Below are 23,486 nucleotides of genomic sequence, written 5' to 3' on the forward strand. Positions count from 1 at the left end.
TGCTTTAAAATGAATTGGAAACAACCCAAACCCGATCCAATGATAAGGTAAAAGCTCAACGCGAATTTCCAAAAATTGACCCAAGATGCACCTTTCTTTTTGCTATTTGCTCTTTTTCCTTTCTTTTGCTATTCCTCATTTTCGACAACTTATTGTTGATCTGAACTTTCATATTAATGACTAAACAATTGTAGCTTTACAATTCGTCTGATGGTCAGAGTTAATTGGCATCTTGGCTAACCCAGTTCCATAGATAAAAACATATGAATTATCAATGGTAAACCAAATCTAACTCCTTGGCATCTGATTGAAGATTAACAATGGATTATCTGGTTGGAAAAGAAGACTAAAAGAAGCACGAAGCCAGCGAAGCCGAATGGTCTAAAGAGTGAGCAGAAAGCCTAAAGTGGGAGACAAGAAAATTAAAGGTTCCTAATTAACTCCGCTGTCGGGATAATTGGGAGTACCTCAAACTGTTTGCACCCATCATTTGATTTGATTATTATACTAATCTTAAAATTCTTATCTTTCACTTTGTTTTCAGAGCCCAAGGAAAAGCTTCCTTGCTACCATTATTATGTTTTATACTGTCATTTAAATAACAACACATTGTTGTGACCACAACATATTCAGATTCCAGACCTGTGGACGAAATAGACGCACTCTCATTGGCTGCTTCCAAACATTTACTTATTGGTCCCCACTTCTGCCTCAATGATCAGAACCATCCGAACGAAACTGTAAGGCTGGCCCAACAGTGTTGAAATTACCTTGATCTATCAAGCCTTAGTTTACGATTCCATCGAGAAAAGAAAGACCATTGATTTTGGCAGTCATTTCCATTTTGGCTTTTGCCCCTATGCATTATGACCTGAAATTTGTCTTTAACTTTCTGCATAGTCCTCGTAATATCATTCCTCCTGTTATTAAACTAAAGATAAATAGTAAAAAGAAAGCCACTTTTACTGTCATTCTAAATGACATATTGGACCCATTTCAGCCTCATTTAAGTGATCACATCCGTTGATCTAAATGATAACCAAAAGTCCGACCAAATACCGTTGAGAAGTCCTTAATCGAATGATCCCAAGACATTGATCTATCAAGCTTAGTTTAGGGCTGGCTCGTGTGGTTCTACAATATCAACCCTCTTGATTTCAAATACATGCCCCCATGCATGGTTTAAAATTTTAACCGAAATCTGAAATTTTGGAATTTCGGTCGAAATTTCGGTTTTTCCGAAATTTGACAAAAATACTGTTTTTTTTAATATTTTACCGAAATTTCAAGTACCGAAACCGAAATTTTAAACCTTGCCTCCATGTGCCCATGTAGGATGGACAAACTAATTAGGGTCGTTTCTTCATTAAGTGGAAGTCATCATACATATATAGCGAAATGTCACACTCAGACAAACTAATGGAGAAACAAAATCAGGAAGCTTCTGATTTGCACCAAAGTGGGGCCCACCATGTTGTACTTGAATAGAAACGCGTCTCATTTGTTTCTTCTACTACAATTCTTCCTCTGAATATTGTAGGGGACTAGGGGGGGTCGGTTTTAGACATTTACTGTTCCAGGTTTTAGAGAAAACAAGGCTGAGGCTGAGATTGCAAACAGGGTAGGCCCCATGATTAATCCACTCTCCAAAAAACAATTTCAATACGTCTCAACAGACGGCCAACAACAAGCCACGTCAACATCCCACCTTGTACGTATCAACTCTCACTAAACTCCAATTAATCCGGCAAGAAAATCTACATCTCCTCATCTCTAAATAAATACAACCTACACCCCACCCTCTCCTCCAAACGAACCTCCTTCAATGGCAAAACTCAGGCAAGAAAATCTCGCCGGAAGACTAAACGCCGACCATGACGAAGAAACCTTCTCATTTGCAGCCATGGCCGTCCATACCAAAGAAGAAAGTCCCCTTCATGAGGCCACAGAAGTAAATTCTCCTGCAGATATTCTCTTCTCTAATGGCCAACTTTTACCTCATCCTTTCCCACTCCAAACCACAAAAACCGACTCTTCTCCAAGATCGAGTAAAGATTTACTAACCCCATCTAACAGTAACAGCAGTGGGAGTAGTAGTAACAACAGTAGTAGAAGGAACTCACGTCAGAACAGTGAGGCAAAGCTTTCGGATTCAGAACGGGTTCCGGTGGGTCCGGTAACTGGGACTGTTAAGAAGTCGGAGTTTAAACAGGTTCGGTTTCAACCTTATTCTGGTGCTCCAACGAGTCAGTTATTATATCCACGGTCGAGTCAGATACCATCGGTGAATGGGTGCCGTGGGATGAGAACTGAGACCTATTTAGAGGCTAAAATGAAGGAAGAGGGGGAAAAAAAGAGGGGTTTTTTTGGGTCCTTTTTGTCGGCTTGTAGAGAGTGTCATGCGCTTGAACCCTCTGTAGTGGTAGAGAGGACAGAGGGGGGTATAATAGTAAAGAATCATTCGGTAAGAAAAAGGAATCGGTGATATTGGTATGGAGAGGGGGTTGGCTTATAACATGGGAAAGTAGATTATTTCTTAGGCCACATGGCATCATCACAAGAGATAGTGCACTGATAAAAAGCTCTGGTTTTGTTGTCGTTGTTGTTGTTTTTGTTGGTGTTGTCGTTGATTTGTTGGTGGTGTTAGTAGAAATTTGAAGCTCTTGTTTTTAGCGGTTACAATTCGGGGCAGTTTAAGATTTTAAGGGCTGTGCTTATCAAAACAAGAGTGTATATTTCCGGCTCCCTTATTGTTATCGTGATTCGTTTGACTTAGTGTGGTTTCAAAATGACACTGTGGATTATGATCTCTCTCTCTCTCTCTCTTTCCCTAGAACCACCCTTTGTTGAACTCTTTTTCAGTGTATCGAAAGCTCTATTGAGTTGGGATTTTGTCTATTAGTGAACCACTTGTGCAAGTGTACTCGTGATTCATGTGATGGATAACTTGTTGGAAGTTAAAGCAATGTTAGAATCAATAAATGTCAACAAGTTTCAAGTTGAAAAGTTTCGATTTCCAAAATGTTTTTTCAACCATCCTCAAGCAAGGTTTTTAAGTAGGTTTGCAACTCGGGGCGGGCAACCTAACCCTATACAAGAAACTATCTCGGGTCTGGTCTAGGTGGATTTTTTATGGGAGAAATTATGTGGTGGCTGCCCTTTACATATAAAGGGCGGAGAGAGATTTACCAAGTTGATTTTTCATAAAGGTAAAAGTAAAAAAATGGAGTTTGACCTGCATCAAAAATCAAGGGGGAGGGTTTTTTCCTCTCTCTGCCCTTCTTGTTTGACGGTCGACCACCATATAAAAACTCTTTTTATGGAGAACCTGAGATTCATAAGTGTGACCCAACCCGAGATAGTTTCTTGGGTCAGGTTGGGTAGGTATGTTTGATGCAACTAATGGTTTTACTTTGAATTTTGGAGGAATGAAAAGATAATGAAGAAGGGAGGAGCATTACACGTTGGGTGCATTGTGTAAGAGACGATTGTTAGGGTTTTTTCTTTTTAAATTTTAACCAAGAAGTGGGGGAAATTTTATATATTATAAAGCACAGGTCGAGTGGAGTCAGGTTTCAGGTTTATTCTTTAACCCTGACCCGGCCTGAACTAGGTTGGTTTTCCAACTTGGAAACGGACCCAATCCAAGACCCATGTTTTTTTTTAACCCAACCTAGTTATTTTTGGGTCGGGTGGGGTTGATGCAGGTCCGGTAAAACCTGACCCAAGTTGCCACCTTAGTTTTAAGGTTCCTAAAGATATAGGGAATATCAGCCAACATATCAATATCAAGGAGTCAAATCCCTACCTGGGCTATGCTAGCGTTCATCGCAGAAGGCATTTTGCGGATGGCAGATTTTGTCTTCATTCACGAGGTGGCTGCTGTCACATGCAACAGGCCGTACGCGAAATGCCTTCCGCAATGGATGATAGCAAATCCCTACCTATAAATATATATACTTGGTTAAAATCTAATCAGTAGGTCATTTTTTAAGTTGTAGAAAGATTATTTTCAATCATTGCAGCCTATGTGTGGGCGATGATTTTTTCGCCCCCTGTAGGATTATGAGCGCCCCCCCCCCCCCCCCCCCCCCCCCTTTTTCACATGATTTGATGTCGAAAAACGTTAAGTCTGCCGGGGGGCCGCATAATCCTACAGGAGGGGTGAAAAAATCATCTCCTGCTAATCATTTGTTTTTTCATGAGAGCTTCATCCATAGAATTTGGGGTTTTATATTCAAATTGTTTGGAATGTGTTGGGCTCTTCTTGGTCACATTGCTGAGCTGTTTGAATCTTAGGTGTTTGTGACTTTGTGCCTTGGTCTGCTAGGAGTCACTTCATCCAGAGTTGTTTCTCCATAATTCGCCCTAGCTCATTTGAAATGAGAGAAACAAAAAGATTTTCAAATGGGGCGTCTAGAGGAACTCAGACCATTCATTAACACATATTTTCTGTTGTCATGCATTGAGTGGTGGTCATTCCAACATTCAAATGAGTTTCTGAATCCACCCTTAGCTGTCCGTGGGAGGAAATTAGACAGAGTCGCATTAGGGTGCAGTGTCTCATTCCAAAATTGGTTAATCTCCTTTGGTTTTTATAATTGAATTTTGATAGGTAAAGCTTAGGGAACCTGGGTCCTGTGAAAGGCTCATGTATTTTTGCTGTTTTCTCCCTTCTTTCCTGCTTTGTTGTATTTCGGTCATCTCAGTCAAGGTTCCCCATTCCAAAAAGCAAAGCACAAAATCCAACCAATCCTTTTTTTGGGGAAAAGTTTCAAGAGTAAAATAGGGTATTTCAAAATTTTCATACTTTTTTTACACAGGAGAAAATATAACTTTCAACTAGCCTTATTCAATTGTTACTTAGAGATGCCTTCTATTAGGGGTGTCAGTTTGGGTTTGGGCTCGGGCTCGGAAGCTCACTCGAGCTCGGCTAAGTAAAAGCTCGGCTCAAATCCTTAAGGACCCGAGCCGAGCTGGCCGGTCCAGCTCGTTAAGCTTAACAAGCCGAGCCCGAGTTAGGGCAGGCTCAACTCGTTAAGGTTCGTTAAGGATTTAATATATTTAAATATATATTATTTATTAATATATACACTAAAAGGGTTGTCCAGGGAGTGAAAGGGGGACGCAAAATATATCACTTCTTTTTTGGAAACCCATTTGTTACTTGGACACCACCCCCCCCCCCCCCCCCCCCGCGGTGTAAAAAAAGTAGTCAAATTACACTAGATAGGGTTGTCCAAGGAAGATGAGGGGTGTGAATATATCATTGCTCTTTATATAACATGAGCTCGGTAAGGCTCTCGAGCCTTGCTGAGCCGAGCAGGGCCAAGCTCGTCTCGGCTCGGCTTGTTTACACCCCTAGTCCCCTACCTTCTATTTATGATAATATCCCTCTAAATTAATCATAAAGATATCATTTCCTTCTAAACCATGGAAAGGAAAAAAAATCCCTACAAAAACTATTTTTCGGTAGGAGATGTTTTTCTTCAAGCGAAAGAGGGCTACAAGAACCAGTCATCTCTCACCTATTTTTATTTTAAATGTTATCTTAGTCATTTTAATCACAACTCTAGGCCATACTGAAATTTCTTTTTATGAAAAATTTCTTCTCTGGAATCAAAATTATGTGGGGCACTTTTTTTGCGTAAAACTGATTATTAAAAAAACCTTGCTGGCTGCATTTCATTTTCCTGGGAATGAGAGGTTTTTTCTTGGTTTTTTTTATGAGAACTTATTCCCTGAAGCAACATTTACACGAATCAAATTTGAAGGAATGAAAACGATTTCAGTGTGGCCAAACATGCCCTTAGATGGGCATTTAATGAAATGGAAACATCTAACACTTAATAAAAGATACAGACTAATGCAGTTCCAATATTCTGGCTTATCGAACATAATTGCAATGTACCCAAAACACAACTGTTTCACGTTTCAGTCTACAACTCAGTAGAGTGATAAATATTAATGCACTCTTATAAAAGAGAAACAGAAAATTACAAATGCTTGGAAACCATAGTTATTATCAGTATACACATAAAGAGTTAACTAAAACAGCTTCGGCCAGCACCAAGCAGATCAGACCAGATGGGTCAGTGAAAACAAACAACAATGCATGAAATGTCATCCTTGCTTTTCCGAGAGAGAGCCTCGTCGGACAGATGCTTCGCCGCTGACTGAGCATCCTTTATGTGTCTGATAGAATCAACTGCCTCTTGGTTCGACATCACCTGAAAAGATAACAATTACCCAAGAAATATGATTTCTATCCACAAAATGTTGACCAAACTCTCTAGGTCAATCATTGACTAAGACAAGCCAATCCAGTCCGGGTTCTTCGCCTAACTGGGTTCAATATAAACTTGAGAACACTAACTTGACCAAAATATAAATTCAAACAGGCCTAGATAATGAACCTCACCTTCCATAATCCGTCGCTCGCCAAGATGAGGCACTCTGTACCTGGCTCTATCATCTCAACTACCACGTCCGGTTCTGAACTTAGATGCATCTTCAAGCTCCTATCACCAAATGCCCTTGCCACTGCCAGCTGCCCATCAACACGTGGTACGTCCCCTGAATCCAGCACATCATGTAGCTAAACTGTTAATTGTGTCGTGAGGAAAGAGAAATAGAAAATTTTTGTTGATACCCACCAAAAAAAAAATTTAAAAGAACATATCCTTCTTTTGTTATCTCAATAGACCAAATCAATATTCACCCGATCCCTGTGATTTAGCCGACACTTCGAATTTATTGCTGACACACGTGTCCTGCCGTGTCCGACAAAACACGCGTGTCCACCCATGTCGACACTCCTTTGGACACTTTTATATCTACTGCTATAAGTGTTGGACTTAATGTGGGTATGGACACATTTTTTTGACGTGTCAAGTGTGACACTCTGTTTTATTGTTGCATATTGTGTTTACCTCTTTTATTATTAATTGTTCTTTTATTATAAACTCTTTTATAGCTCTTCTTTAACTAATATTTGTTGTTGTATCATATAGACACTTCCTATTTTAGCCACGTCCCTGTTTCTAAATTTTGGGGGTTTGCCATGTCTGACACTCCGTGTCTGTGTCCGTGTCGACACGCGAAACTCGTGTCCGTGTCCACAAATCATAGCCTGATCCCATATAGACGACTTCAAATTTTATTAACTGTTGACTACTTTTGTCTTCCTCTAATTAATCTGCTGTCCTCTATTTATTTGCATAGGGACCAAGATATAGATGCTAACTTGGGAAATTCAATCCAGGGTTTTTGGTCCTACAAAGTTAACAAAACTTGATAATTTTGGCCAAGTCAATGAAAACTCGTATTACTTGGACACAGACTAGGTTATCCCACTCACCAGGCCCATGGATCAGTCCATAGTTGGATCCTGGTTCCTAAACCAAGTGTTTCAACTGTCCAGCTAATAAGAATTAAATGGTACATGAAAAGCAATATTAAAGAGAGTTCAGATAATTATGCACATTCGTAGCCATAAGCAAATATATGAGTTCACACAGTTCTGAAATATCCTGTGAAGGTCCTTATGAATGCATACATGATGTAAAAGAGCATATGAATGTATATAAAAAATAAGTCACGTTTTAAAGAGTGCTATATGATTGTGAACACCAAAATTACAAACAGAATTGAGATGCTGTTCAGGATTCCCGATTACTAAAATCTGGAAAAGAAAATTGGTGCCAAAGAACAGAAATTTTTTAGCCAACAATTTATTGAAAGTAAAATAGAGATCGCTGGATACCTGGCAGGTTTGACACAAAACCACCTTTTTTCTCAATGATCTTCCGCTCCCTTCTTGGCTCATGATCAACTGATAGCTGTTTCGCAACACCGTCCTTGCATATGACAGCTCGAGAGTCCCCAACATTTGCTACTACCAGCTTTTCACCATCGACCAATATCGCTGTAACTGCCGTTGAGCCTCCTCTTCCCAATTCAACCGCTTTCTCTAAAATCTTGGTATCCGTCTCCTTATATGCATTCTTGATTGCATCCTCTGTTTTCGTCCAAAAGTCAGGCTGTTCACAGCAAGAAAAAACAGTGAGATTAGGGTTCGTTCTTTAACCATTCTCGAGATTTTCATTCTAAAAATTAGGATTAATTTTTATCCTTTAGAGTCCTTCGGAATTAGAATTGTGTTTTTCCTAACTATCCCTTAAAAAACATGGAGCGTGGAGTGAGGGGAAGATCGTGAGATAGTGCTCGATTTCATGGAGCGAGAAACTTTCGCTCCAGAAAATAATGCCTAAAAATTAGGATGAATTCTTAGACACGTTGAAATCGCTAGAGAACACAATTTTAATTTTTTATTCTAAATAAACGGAAAATCACTCTAAAAGAAGGTTAAATAACGCACCCTCAGTTGACGTCGTCAATTTCTCAACATAATAGACACGTGCATGCAGAAATAAACACTAATGAACGTAAAAAAAAAAAAACTTACCTCATGCAGAATGCAGAAATAAACACTAATGAACGTAAAAAAAAAAACTTACCTCATGCAGAATATTTTCAAACAGATGGGATTTCAAGTAATCTGCAACATCATGACCCAAATGTCCATCAAATATTGCAAATAAACCCAACTCAGAGTCATTTACTTTCTTAAATTTGGCAACGACATAATCTTCCATGGCATGATTTGATTTTCCTTTGACTAATTGGAAGCCATGAGTTATATGCCTGTCCGACAATTTGCTTTTGCCTTTTCCTGTGTCCGATGTAGATGAGCCAATCCCAGCTTTAACCTACGAGTATACAATATCTGTGTTGTTTAGGAATACAGTGGTGATGGAATGCAAGCCTTGTGCTTGCAACAGGGAAAAGAAAAATTACAATTAAATTAAATGAAAATGCTAGTTAAAGTTTTACTGATGTAAAAAGGAATGATGATTACAAGAACTCCTGATAAAATCAAAGGATATAGAGCTCCTCATACATGCTCTTATCATGAATATAAATTAATCACAAAGGTTTCTAGTAATGAACTAATCTTCATGGACCTGCGGTAAACGTGGCATGGGTAGCACTTTTTTTGAAACATAATGAAACTAGATTTAAAGAAGAAAAACAACAGAAGTAGCAGAGATTGCCCCTCAACTAATACTTCCCTATTTGCCCCGTTGGCAAGAGAATTACCACATCATTGGTTCCTACATGAACCTTCTCATTCTTTTTTCTTGAAAAAGAAAAACTTTATTAATAATAAGATAAAATTCCAACAATTACGCATGGTGTGTGTGTGTGTGTGTGTGTGGTGGGGGGGGGGGGGGGGGGGGGGGGGTTCCAAATCTGGGCCCAGATCCTCTATGGCTTGTCTCTCACTGTAAGTAACGACTTGACCCAAGAAACTGCCTTTCATAGGCCAAATATTTGCACCACCATTCTCTCGTAACATTTTGAAACCCTCACTCCCGTATTCATAGATAACATAAAAGCAAGAAATCATCCCACAATGGAGCATTCACCGACACAAATACTAATAAAAAAAAACTAGAGACCTATCTCAACCCACCATAAATCTGATAGTGATACCCCCAAAAAAATCTATAGACAACCATGCATTTAAGCCTCTCTATGAGTATCACTTTGCAGTCCCACCCTCTGCACCTTTCCCTTTCTTGCTAGCTCAAAATAAAAAATAAAAAATCAAGGAAGAAACACCACCTCTGATCTGCACACCTTGTCCCACTTTATAAGGTCCTAATCTTGGTCCCTTCTCTACACTTTTCCCCAAAGGATATCCCCATGTAATTTCTCAAATCTTCTTAGCAACCTTCCATCGAATCCTGAACAGGGACTTGACATATAGAGGCAAACTGACGAGAGAAGCATTAATCAATAGTATCCTCCCACCAAAAGATAAAGTGACCCATTTTCCATAGTGAAAATTTCTTCTCCATTCTCTCCACCACGGTAACCACAAGGTGTTAGAAGGTATCTTCACCCCAAGAGGCAGCTTGAAAATGTAAACATTCTTTAACTATTACAATCCCCTCCAACTTATGATGGTCTCTATGGAAGCAACTTGAAACAGAGAGATAGTCTCCTCCATAACCTTCTCAAGGCTCAAGGACAAAGGCTTTCACAAAGCTCATAGTCTATTTATCTAGGATAAGCATTACAAATGTGGAATAAATATCCCCATTAATGAATCTTCACAAAAAATATCTCTATTGCTGCGACCTAACAATGGAGAGCACCCTTGTTAGAGATCACCCGACACTCCAAACCTTAAAACACTAGCCTCCAATCTCACTTGTTCCTGTAAAGATTCCTACAAAAATCCACTATGGCCTCAGGCCTCCTCCACTCCATTTTTCTCCTCGATTAGAGATCTCTAACCATTAAACATTTTCTTGTTCTTCTTATCATGTTAGCCATCTTATGAAGTCATGCCCTGGTTTTTCCCCTCCAACTACAAAGCCGTCAATTTTTTACACAAACTAATCTCTTATAATCTTAGCATGGCCTTGAATTCTTTCTTAAACAAAAGGAGGTTCTTTTTTAGGAGGGAAAAATTGGCAGGACAAAGGAGAAGCACAGAAGAATTTTGTTTAGGCAACACCTACAAATATGAAGCATAATACTTCACTTGACGAAAGTCCACACATTTGGAACATGAAAATTTAAAGTATCCAGGAATACATTTGGAACAAGATGGTTAATTCAATACTGAAGTATTCAGGAAATATCCGTTCCCGGTATCAATATCGTATTATCTCAGACAAAACTTAGTCTACTAGACGGGTGCCAAGTCGATCGATGACTTTTGAACTTTTGTTATTGCCCTTCTGTGTGGGATTATACCCTATCAGTAAAATGTAACAAAAAAAACACAGCTTTTTCGCCTGATCGCTTCCTGACAATTCAAAGAGGCACTTTCAGGATTTGATTTGATTTTTTTTTAAATCATGAGTTTTAAATGGGTGCTCTCTTTTAAGACTTGTAGTTCAGGAATTTCTTTTTCTTTTTAGAAAAAAAACATTAGTTTTAAATGGGTGCTCTCTTTTAAGACTAGTTGTTCACCTCTGATTGTTTCTAACATGGATCCCCAAAACCCATCAGTACTGAAGTAGGTGCACCATTTTAGGACTTCTAATTCACCCCCTATTGTTTCAAACATGTGCCTTATAAAATTTTAATATCCTGCTCAGATCCTTAAACCATTCACCAACAATTGAATTTTCCAACCTTAACTGCATTCTACTCTGCTAAGATCCAATCCCATCTTCTCTCGAACCCCCTTTACCCTAATTACCCTAGCCCTAGCCGATCCATTTAACAAAATGCATTACAAAAGAAGAAGAAAAAAATACTACAAAAACCAATTAAAAAAAAAAAAACAAGAAACAAAAATCGGAAAGAAAGTCTAGAAAAACAAACAACATATAGAGAAATAGATGGGAAGGGTGAAAGATAATTCATACCTTAATCTTCTGCAGGATATCTTTTCCGGTCATGGCGTTCTTATGCACTTAAAATACGTAAAAATCAGAAAGAAAGAAGAGAAGAAAAACTGAAACCCTAGAGAAAGAAAAATAGAGTATGAGTTTGTGGGAAGCAGGAGAGAGGATGATTTTGGAACCGCACATATAGAAGGAGTGACCGCGTTCTCTGTTAAGACGTGTTCGTAACGTGGGTGGTGGAATTACCAAAAGTCAACTACATTTTGATGGGCACCGTTGTATTTTTTGTATCCTTAACAACTAAGTCATGTTTTCTAGTCAGATCAGATCAGATCGGACGGTGCCCGTGTGAATGGCTAAAGATCAGACCAGTTTATTCCGGCGGACTTTTCAAATTTTTTCCTCTTTGTTTTTTATGAAGTATCGTCGTTATTTCATAAGTTGTGTTGTACAGATCAAATTGTTTCATATACTTTCAATTACTTATGAATTCATATGAAATCATTTGGTTGTTGGTTCATTGCTTAAATTCAGACTGACGGTTTAGGTTTAGATTATTTATCTATTAATTGAGAAAATTAGATTTTTTTTTAAATTTCCCATTTCACTTTATCAGCTTATTAAAACCCAAATATTTGATTGAATTTAAGATACATTATTAAGAATATTATATTTTGGGCGCTGATAAATCGACCCCCATATATCTTAAATCGACCCCAATATAGCGCAGTACTGAGAGAGAGAGAGAGATGGGGGTGAATTTAGGATATTAGGGGGTCGATTTATCACTACCCTATTTTTTAAGATACATTATTAGGCATATTTTATGGAATTTTCTAGGCAATTTTACAAAGACTCACTTCTTCTTTCGTGTGAGAGAGAGAACAGACACCTCAAAAGTGAGATCAATTAATATAACGACTAGTAAGGGAGGGGGTCAACCGGGGTAGTTGGGAGACCTTAGTCTTCTCTTATCCGCCTACAGTAGTTTTTAATTAATAAAAAAAAATGAGGAAGTCTAGACTAAGGGACCCTTGCAAAAAAGAGGTGAAATGGCTCTCCTATTGGCTGCACATCACCATCGTGAAAGGGTTCCTTTTTGGCAAGGGCGTCCTTCAGTTTAGACTTTCTCTAATAAAATATCTATGCTTCAAAAAGAAAGAGCCCCATTAATATAATTTACTCAACAAAGACTGACAAGCTCTATTATTGCTTGAAGTCTGACCATTCTATTTGAAATCACTGTACAAGACACCGACTTTTATTATGTACGTTAGAGGACTGCTAGCACGTGCTGGTAGCAAGTGCCCAACAAAGACTAACTAAGCCTTTTTTAATGGTGTAATTAAGCATTTTATCAATGGGAATTTTGCTTTAAAAAAGTCCATAAATCTGGGAAATATCTTATAGTCAGATATGCCCAGAACTATTCTTGGCGGAAATCGTCCATTAGATGGGCCACACCCTAAATAAGTTGCGCAACAACCACCATTCCGATCTATAGAGGAGTAGGATCATTCAGTCCCTCCACAGATCGGAGGGTTAGGATCAACTTATGGAAATAATTTTTGGGGCACAATCTATTTAGGGTGTGGCCCGTCTAATGGACGGTTTGGACCATCCTATGGTGCGGCAATACCGTACTTTTAATAAAGTGAGGAGTGCAATCATCAAAATACAGTAGTGCTGATAACATTTCCCTTTCTTTATCACCGGATAGAGATGAACTCTTCTTTTGACGTTGAATTTTTTAAAACTGTTTTTTTTACACTCCTAAAACAAATTTTGAAGAAACATTCTCAATGCGTTTATTATCACGTGTGCATGAACATGTGATAAAATTTGAAAGGAAAACATTTCCAAAACGGAACTCCATTTTCACTGTATTTTTGGCACTGGTTAGGATGCCTGTAAATTACCGGTTTCCAAGGATGTTTACTCTGTCCTCAATTTTCTTCAATCACAATACACAAGTATGCAAGGTCCTTTCTCAAAGCAGATTTACTTAGAAAGACTACACTTTTTCCTCCCGGCAATAGATTATTGGAAAAATTGCCAACGGGTGACACCAAAATACAAGAATTATCAACGGGTGACACACTATTGAAAAATTGTTAGAGAGGGACAAAATGGGGTTATCAAGTCTCTAAAAGGGGGTTACCAACCCTTTATCAAGCTCTTAAAAGGGGGTTATCAACCCTCTTTAACAATTTTTGAAAAGGGTGTACCCATTTCACAATTCTTGTATTTTAGTGTCCCCCATTGGCAATTTTTCCTAGATTATTTTGTCGACGTACCACCCAGCCATATTTTACTAACATCCAAGTGTTTTGACCTACTTACACTTCTTACTTTGACATTGGTAGCCCTCTCTTGATTTTACAACTCCCATTTTTTTTTCCAAGTAATAACAAAAAGAACTTCATTATAACAGAAAATTTTAGTACAAAATATATATATGCCGGGACGAGTTGTCCCAAAACAAGGGGAAAAAAATACAACTTAATCAGTCCTCATATTCACCCCAATTGAAAAGCTCAGTCGGGTCTATTCCTCTTGCCAACCCAATCCACCATATCATTTGCACTTCTTGGATTTATACTGAGAAGTTTATAGAGATAGTTCCTTACTAATATAAAACATATTTAGAATACATTTTCTAATTTCCAATGCCCAGGTGAGATTTCATGTCTCACTTTTCACATTCTTCGAATCACCTTTCCACCCACAACATTCAGGTTAACTCTTTCTTGAAACCAGTACGTAATGATTTCTCTCATTGCCTGTCACAATCCCCAACAAGTTATCAGCTGCCAATCGAGGGCTGCTAATACCAAAACAAGAAGGTGCTGCTGTTACAGTTCCCAAACAAGCTATGACCAGCAAATCATAATAGTTCAAATATAAAAGCATGGCTACCAATATCAAAACAAGACAATGCAGATATACCTCCCATTGTGTGTGCGTGTGCGCGCGAGCATGTCGCATCACTGTAATATTATTTATCAAATGGGAAAATCGCAGAACAATCACATACTAAACAACATGAGATGAGAAAAATACATGGGCAGGGTGTCAATCCTTTATCTGTTTCTCTGGGATCTTTTATAACCATCTACTCGAGTAGGCTGCTTTGAAGGAGTCAACTTCCGAAGCGAAGCATGCAAAATCATAGCTGAAAGGACACAATATCATCGCTGAAGAAGGAAAAAAATAGCCAAAAGAAGGGAAGAATGGAAAATAAATGGGGATGATACAGAAGTCACCTGCATAACTGATACCAATTGCGAAAAGGAAAGCAATCTGAACATTGGAAAAGTACAATGTAACTGCAGTTGCTGCAAGGAGACAAGGTAGTTATACACTAAGAAAGAACTGTCTGATCCAATTATATTACAAAGCTATGCATAGTGGGAAACCAAAAGAATCATTGGTTTCTCTAAGAATATGAACTAAGGCACCCAATTTATCCCTACATAAATACACAATTTAATTAATAACTTGCATAAGATGCCATGATCCCAAGCTATTATGAGTTGAAACCATTTACTTGTAGGCAGAAAAGATGCCTTGTCAATGTACATGATTTTTTCAGAAACTAATAATGAACATTTTCTGTAACTCCATGAGAGGAACCGCAAGCATTATCTTGTTCAAAGGTTTTCCGGTGGAACTTACTGAGAAACCAAAGCAAGTAGCCACCAGTAAACATAAAATATGCCGCTTATTGCTATTATTATGAAGCCTTGACATCTTTTTTTTAATGGTATGGAGTCTTGACATATTGCTATAGAAGGATGACATGCAACACTATATAATATGACTAGTCACAGTGGCAAGAGCACAGCATGCTATTGAACATCTCCAATCTGTATCCTTGATGGAAATCCAAAAATGCATTTGCTAACATACAAATCATCTCAAAAACATCAAGGTTAATAGAAGGCTTTGATGTTAATATGCTTGCTGAAGCTCTCCAAACCTAAGAGAGATGTCTAGGGAACTATGTCAGGGAAACGAATCGAGCTGCAAATTTGCAAGACGGCTCACAGGGTATTGGAAAATACTTCTAGATCACTTCAAAAAGAAGAGTGTGATCCGTCAAAAGTAAAAAACCCAATCAGGTTATCATCATCCTGTGAGACATGCTTTGAAACCATAATATACAACCATTTAACATTATTTTCCTGTTGGAGTTGAGCCCTTGCATCAGTGGCGATGACCTCAAGTGAGAAGTTTGTTGGAACAATTCAAACTTCATCATTGGGAGAAAAAAATAGTACATCTTCTTACAAAAAGTCAAGGTTGTCGATGTTCTTGAAGCACTTCGAGAGGAATCTCGCATATGTTTATTACAGTGGTGACAAATTGCCCTTCTTTCCTACCACTTGAAACTTCCACTGTTTCTTTTATAACATTAATGTATGTTCTTCTCTAGCACAATAGGAAGGAGAGCTTAATCAAAAGACCCTCATTTAGTCCCTTAGTCAGAGGCCGTGGTTACGGACATGGCCATCACGGGCAACAAAAATGATTTCCAACTATGAACCATCAACACCAAAACCCTCAAGGTGGTGTTATTTTGCCCAATCCTTGTGTTCCAAGGCTGACTTTGTGGCACTAGAGCTGCAGATAACTTTCTCATCCTCTTGGTGAAAATTCTCATCCCCATATATATTGTCCTCTTGCCCCTTCCAACAATGGAGCTATCACCTGTCAAATACATGAACAAAAGAATCGCGCTGCTACTAACATGTATTCAAGATTGATGGCAATTTTTAACAAACAGCACTGTCACATGGTGTGTTCTCTCCCTCTCTGTCACTCTTTCTAGTCCCTTGGTGGTTGGCACCAGTGCCGGGCATCACAACTCTGTATGATGAGTGTAAATCTCTCATCTTTGGTTACCTATAAACATGCTTCAAATAAACCCATGGGTGACTGATACGGCCATATCCCATATTGGTACCACTCATGTTCTCCCTCTATTTGGCCATTTGACTCTTCCTAATGCATATTTTATCCCGATCATACAAAACAATTAGTATCAGTTCTCAATTTATAGGAACAATTCCAATGTTGTTTTATGTTTACCCCTACATTGGTTACAGCAAAGGATTTCTGGTCAGGCTAGACATTTGCTGAAGGACTCTGTCATGGAATCTATGTTTCTTTTCAGCTCTGTTAACACCACTGTCAGATACAATATCCCCATCTATTTCTTTCTGACCAAATATTAGTCTCTGGCTCATACGACTTCAGCACCAGTGTTCAGTATCTAGTAAATCTACACTAGCGCCATGTAATAAAAGCTCCTACTTGCCATATCTGTCATCTTTGCCAGCTTGGGAAGCATAAACAACTACATTTTTCTTCTATATACAAGTTCCTCTCTCCCTCTTGATTATTTTTGCCCTTTTTATTTTTGAAATTGTACATTCAAATATTAGGGTCTTGTCCTATTATAGTCTCTTTTAAGTTCTCAATACCATTTCATTTTTTGCAGATATTTTTACTTGTACACATGGCGTTTTTTTAAAGACATAATTCTCCTAGATATTATGTCATGATTTTTTTTTCAATGGTGAAGCACTTCATTGAAAAAATGAGACAAAAAGAGAAACCACGACCGAGATGGTCAAAGGAAACAAAAACAAAATAAACCAAAGAAGCACCTCAAGGAGGAGGAAGATCAAACACAACAACAAAAAAATTCTATCAACCCTTTTCTTCTTCAAAAAAAAAATCTCTATCAGCCTCATTACGAGCCAAAGAATCGGCCTCTTCATTTGTCGAGCAGAGAACATGTTGAAACGACACCAAGTGCCCCTCAAGTGGAAGGATGATCAAACACGACAAAAAAAAACTCTATCAACTCAACCACAAGCCATAGAATCAGCCTTTTCATTTGTCGAGCAGAGAACATGGGACCTAGTGCCCCTACACAACATCAATAACCTCCTCTAAGGTGTCTATGAATCTCCAAGGAAATTAATTGTCATCCCAAACCCAACAGATGACATTAAAGAGTCCCTTCCACCACAAGAGAATCAACAAGAGTCGGATCAACCAAAAGAATCTCACTTTCGAGAGTGCGAACTTCTGCTTCAATAGAGTCAACCACCCCAATGGGCCAAAGAAGGCCCAATGGATAGTTTTGTCCTCGCTTCTAAGAATCCCCCCAATACCAGCAGATCCAGCTTCCTTCTAACAATTCATAGTTGTAGATTATTTTACTCGATTTATATGGATTTTTTTCTTGACAGTTGAACTTGATCTTTTCTCCATCTTAAACGACTTTTGTACCATTATTTAACCATTATAACACTTGCAGGAATACATCTTCCACTTGTGTAAGGATTTTTTTTCGTACAACATGGACATACAACCACAACAAAATGGTGCCATAAAAAACCAACATCATGCACATCACGAAAAAAATTCTGTCCAAGATGTTTCATAGTGACACTCTATTATATCTTTGGAAATAAACCTTTTATACTAAAATCCATGTCATCAACAGGCTCCCAATGCATGTTCTTGACTATGCCTCTCCATATCACATGCTTACAAGCATGGTTATAAATTTCGGATGAAGTCCAACCGAAATTTCGGATTTCGGTCAAGACCGAAACCGAAATAGCCGTTTTCGGCCAAAATTTTGATAAAATACTATCTTTTTACAGAATTTCGGCCCAAAAAACCAACATTTCAAGACTTTCTACCGAAATTTCGGTTCTGACCAAAACCGAAATTTAAAACCATGCTTACAAGTCTACCCCATGACACACCACTCTTTGTGCTTTCGATTGCTTTGTGTGTATCAAAGAATATGTCGCAAGCTCTCGTGGGAATCTGATTGCCACAATATGTGGGTTACAAAGATCATAAAGGATATCAATGCTTCACCTTGAAGCATCATTGAATACTCATTTCTCATTAGGTCACCCCTTCAATAAAACCACATTTTTTGAACGCCGCCGCCGCACCCCCCCCCCCCCCCCCCCCCCCCCCCCCCCCACACCAACAAAAAAAAACTCTAGCCTTGTCTTTTGGGGATGATCATTCTCAAACCAATTCGCATTCAAAATCATGTTGTGCCATATGCCATTCTTTTGATGTACATCCTTTGTTCCCAGTAACTTTTCCAGCTCAGTCCTCCATTAGTATAGGCTGCAGTGATGGACATGTGTTTTTTTCTTTGAATGGTAGAAATTTATGAAAGGGTAAAAGTTACATCATGGCCCCAAACAAGATAGTCACAACCCAACAAGGAAAAGAAAACACTGAGCAAGAACAAAGTCATTCTCTGGGAGTGACAATGATGATGAGCAAGTGTGAGAACCATTGTCTATGCATTACAGTCAACAATAAAACATATTGTACCAAATTCTAATGTTTGACTCTTATTGATGACCTTTCTATTGTGCTTCGCAATGCTAAACAACCATGCGAACTAAGATATGTGTTGCTGATGAAGCCCATCTTTCACCATCCAATAGTATTCTTGAACCTAATATTATACAAGCTATTCAACATGAGTAGCCTTGGGTTGGGGCATAGGAAAAATTACTAAATGCTCTCTATAAGAATGACATTTTGGAATTGGGGACATGATCCCGCGAGAGGGGCGTGGGGCGCGAGCCGCCGCGCGCTCTCCTTTGGTCTCTCTTTCCCACGCGATAGGCGTGTGCATTTTAATATTGATTTGAATTCGTCTTTCCTGTGGACTTGGGATCACTAAGGCAATCCGAATTCCACACGAAAGAGACTGACAGAGTCGCCACCTAGATGTGGGATCTAGGACCCATAATTAACCAGAAATCTAGACTCGCTACCTGGTTACGAGAATGGAAGGTATGGGGAGTTATCCACCACATGCACCATTCTTGTCCGATAATCGGTCTTCGATTCCAAAAGCTAACTCTTTTAAATTTATTTTAAATGGCTCATTCAACTCTATGTTAATGTGCGAACTAAGTGACATGCATCCTAGAATCTAATTTCAATGTGAATCCTAGATGTGTATCTTGATTTATTAATTTGTCTGGATTCATTCTAAGTGAAAGTTCTCCTAGAATTCTAATTTCATGGAAAACCCTAACTGATTTGATTAAGTATTTACAAGAAAATTAATATACAAAACACCACAATTTGTTGTGGTGCCGACTCGCGGGTGGTATGCCGTCAGACATCCAAGCTGCCTACGTACCCAAGCCTCACTGGGATCAGAGTCGACGTAGTTCGGTGCACCTAAGCTAAGCTACATATGCCTAACTCAACTAGGACACCGACTTAGACGGATTTGACTGTTTCAACAGTTTTAAGAGGAATTATTTAATTCAAGTTGAGGATTTTATTATCTTAGGATTTCATCTAAGATGCTATATGATTCTTATCTGAATGCAAGTTGTCCCTTAGACTAATGCAGGTTTTGCCTACATCCTAGTTTACTAGGCTTGTCCTAGGGAAAGATCGGGTGACTAGTGTAACTAGACCTATGGTACGGTTGCTATTCATAGCAAGCGTCCGTGATGAGGCTGGACTCCTAACTCTAGGACTCCCTAAAACCTAGGACACGGCACGACACCAGTGTTCCTAAATTGGGCTCTAATGGTTCTTAGATTGGAAACCATAATCCAATGGTTCCGAAAGACACAAGATAAATCGATTTAAGTTCTCGAGGTTAATGAGTTTCAGATTTCGAAGATTTTCAGTTTCTAGACATTTAAGGATTACCAATGGTTCTAGGGTTCACCAATTTCGGCCTTGAATGGCATCCAAAGGAGGGAATCGTGCGCTCTTTCCTTGTGCAATTTAATACTTAGGTTATAGCATCTTATTGCCTGGCAGAATCTCAGGATTTCCGTGGACACTAACCTCGGAGCCAACAACATGCTATAACTTAAATATTCAAATTGTCAAAGATCAAGTTGCAATTGGGATACGATTATGGATGCACGGGCCATTTTTCCAGGAGAATCTAAAGATCCTAAAATTTCTGTTTCAATGGATTAAGGAGTGAACATGTGACAGAATTTTAAAGTTCTTTAGGAATTTTTATATGATTTTCAATTAATTTCGAATTTTCCATGGATTTTATCAATTTTAAGCATATGAGCGGTTTTACAAGTGAAATTGTTGCAAATAAATTCGAAATGATTTGAAATTTCTACAGCAGCAAGATGAAAATATATGTAGCTTACAGGATGAGTTTTGCATATTTTTACATTAAATTCACATTTAATCTTGATTAAACCATTAAATGTCCAGATTGCACAATTAACACATAAACTAGTAGAAATATAACTCTAAATTCTATGAAATTTCTACAGAAATACTATATGAATCAAAATAGCATGCAGTGAGATTTTCATGAATTTTAGAAATTATTTACTACCAATTTCGGATTTTACAATTTCCAGACCAGATTATAAATTAACACTACATCCCATATTAAAACAGATCCAAATCACACGAAACTTTTACAGTAACAAGTAATATGGAAGATAAGACTACTGTAAAAATTTTATGAATTTTAATGATGATCTGATGTTAGTAAAAATTCTCCTAAAATCTGATAAGTTTCAAAGAAAATATTAAATAATATACCAAATAAACTCCAAAAATCTTTACAAATTCATGGTAAAATGAATCAGTAACATATTATTTTCCCACGAAATTTCATTAATTTTAGAATCTGTTTGGTATATAATTTAATTTTTCTTCGTCAAAAGATGTTTTTTGAAGAGTTTTCCATTTTTAAAACACAATTTGCGGAAAAAATCAGAAAAATTCGGAAAAATACAGAAATATTTTGAGAACAATGCACCTACCTGTGGTGAAGATCTCCGCCCAATCCAAAAAAATATAAAAAATCCTGCCGCCGCCGATCCGCTCCGCCGTCTTTCGCTTTCTCTGGAGTGTTTAGAGGGAGTGATTGAGGGAGTGAAGAGATAATGGAAGAAGAATATTAGGGAGAGGGATGGAAGAATATATTGAGGAAAGGGATTGGAGGGAGTGATTAGAAGAGATAATGGAAGAGAAAGAGATAATGGAAGATAAATTTCTTTTCTTTTTTTTTCTCCTCTCTTATGGATGGGAAGGGAGATATATATAGGGAGAGAAAGAGAGAGAGAGAGATATGTTGGTGGAGAGCTCATCATGTTGTCCCTCTTAGTGGAGAATCCATCATTATTGTTCTTAGTGGAGGGCCCATCATGTTTCTTAGTGGAGAGTCCATCATTATTGCTCTTAGTGGAGGGCCCATCATGTTTCTTAGTGGAGAGTCCATCATTATTGCTCTTAGTGGAGGGCCCATCATGTTTCTTAGTGGAGAGTCCATCATTATTGCTCTTAGTGGAGGGCCCATCATGTTTCTTAGTGGAGAGTCCATCATTATTGCTCTTAGTGGAGGGCCCATCATGTTTCTTAGTGGAGAGCTACCATCATTGCTCTTCATAAGAGGCCTCACAAGAGGCCCCACTGAGGCCCCACAACGCGGGCCCCACAATGTGGGCCCTCGGTTGATTCGATTTTAAACAAATGTTCAATGCGGGCCCACCAAACAAGTCCAAATTTAATCAAAATGCATCATGCGGCCCCACCAAATGGGTCCAACTTTCTCGATCCAAATTTAATCGAAGCACCCAATGCGGGCCCACCAAACGGGTCCCAATTCTCTCTGGTTTAGATTTTTCTGAATAATCCTTCTCAACATTTAGCGGGAAAATACGAAACACGACGGAAACGACCAAAAATATTTAGAAATGTAACAAACGGATGCGGGAAAGAAAGACATTGGAAAACCGACGGAAAACAAACCCTAATTTCTTTATCGATTAAGGTAGAGCAAAATGTGGTGTCTACAGATGCCCCTCTTTGGTAGAGATGACGTAGTCATCGAATACCAAAGTCAAAATGACAGAGCCATTTTGCGTAGCTTTAATCGGCAAAAGACTCTACACAAACGGAACTTAGACGCAAACATTTACTACCTAATGCAAGGCCCTAAATGAAATCCTAGAATTAGAACATAATAAGAAATCCTGATGCGGTGCCGTTCACAAACGGGCAACGAGAGAATGAGATACCACTTTCGAATGGATTCCGAACAGAAAGAACAAAGATCGTTCTCAAGCGGTTTTTTTTTTTTTTTTTTTTTTTTTTAAAAGAAAATGAGACATCTTTCACAAGCGGGCTCAAGGAGGATAAGAGACCATTCACAAATGGACTCAGACAATGAGGTACCATTCACAAACGGCCTCAAGGAGGATATGAGACCATTCACAAATGGACTCAGAAAATGAGGTACCGTTCACAAACGGGCTTAAGAAGAAGATGAGACCATTCACAAATGGACTCAGAAAATGAGGTACCGTTCACAAACGGGCTTAAGGAGAGGACGAGACCATTCACAAATGGACTCAGAAAATGAGGTACCGTTCACAAACGGGCTCAAGGAGAAGATGAGACCATTCACAAATGGACTCGAGAAACGAGGCACCGTTCACAAACGTGCTCAAGGAGAACATGAGACCATTCACAAATAGACTCAGAAAATGAGGTACCGTTCACAAACGGGCTCAAGGAGAAGACGAGACCATTCACAAATGGACTCGAGAAACGAGGCACCGTTCACAAACGGGCTTAAGGAGAAGACGAGACCATTCACAAATGGACTCGAGAAATGAGGCACCGTTCACAAACGGGCTCAAGGAGAATAAGAGACCATTCACAAATGGACTCAGAAAATGATGTACCGTTCACAAACGGGCTCAATGAGAAGATGAGACCATTCACAAATGGACTCGAGAAACGAGGCACCGTTCACAAACGGGCTCAAGGAGAACATGAGACCATTCACAAATAGACTCAGAAAATGAGGTACCGTTCACAAACGGGCTTAAGGAGAAGACAAGACCATTCACAAATGGACTCGAGAAACGAGGCACCGTTCACAAACGGGCTCAAGGAGAACATGAGACCATTCATAAATGGACTCGAGAAATGAGGCACCGTTCACAAACGGGTTCAAAGAAACAAGATAGCTTC

At 38.7% G+C, this 23,486-nt stretch overlaps 2 protein-coding genes across 4 annotated transcripts in view; both read right to left on the reverse strand.

Moving 5' to 3' along the window:
- Window positions 1-5,867: 5,867 nt before the first annotated feature.
- On the reverse strand, window positions 5,868-11,697 carry LOC143884171 (putative protein phosphatase 2C 58). The gene is made up of 5 exons (XM_077387593.1): window positions 11,454-11,697; window positions 8,520-8,771; window positions 7,766-8,042; window positions 6,422-6,576; window positions 5,868-6,230 (listed from the first exon to the last, which is right to left on the reverse strand). The coding sequence occupies exons 1-5, from the start codon at window positions 11,484-11,486 to the stop codon at window positions 6,093-6,095; spliced, it is 855 nt and encodes a 284-aa protein (XP_077243708.1). The 5' UTR covers window positions 11,487-11,697; the 3' UTR covers window positions 5,868-6,092.
- A 2,140-nt stretch (window positions 11,698-13,837) lies between these two features.
- PRA1.H (prenylated RAB acceptor 1.H) overlaps window positions 13,838-23,486 on the reverse strand; it is a 32,272-nt gene continuing 22,623 nt past the window's right edge. Inside the window, exons 3-5 of one of the 3 annotated variants that reach the window (XM_077387597.1) lie at window positions 14,699-14,770; window positions 14,496-14,607; window positions 13,838-14,256 (exon numbers count right to left, since the gene is read on the reverse strand). In XM_077387597.1, the coding sequence (XP_077243712.1) occupies window positions 14,516-14,607; window positions 14,699-14,770 (164 nt within the window). In that variant the 3' untranslated portion in view covers window positions 13,838-14,256; window positions 14,496-14,515. Of the gene's footprint in view, window positions 14,260-14,495; window positions 14,608-14,698; window positions 14,771-23,486 lie in introns of all 3 variants that reach the window. The other 2 variants (XM_077387598.1, XM_077387596.1) reach the window with 2 other exon arrangements.

This window comes from Tasmannia lanceolata, unplaced genomic scaffold, assembly GCF_043159265.1.
Source record: "Tasmannia lanceolata isolate RefF3 unplaced genomic scaffold, GAP_Taslan_0.1 ptg000008l, whole genome shotgun sequence".
In the NCBI taxonomy this organism is placed as follows: domain Eukaryota; kingdom Viridiplantae; phylum Streptophyta; class Magnoliopsida; order Canellales; family Winteraceae; genus Tasmannia; species Tasmannia lanceolata.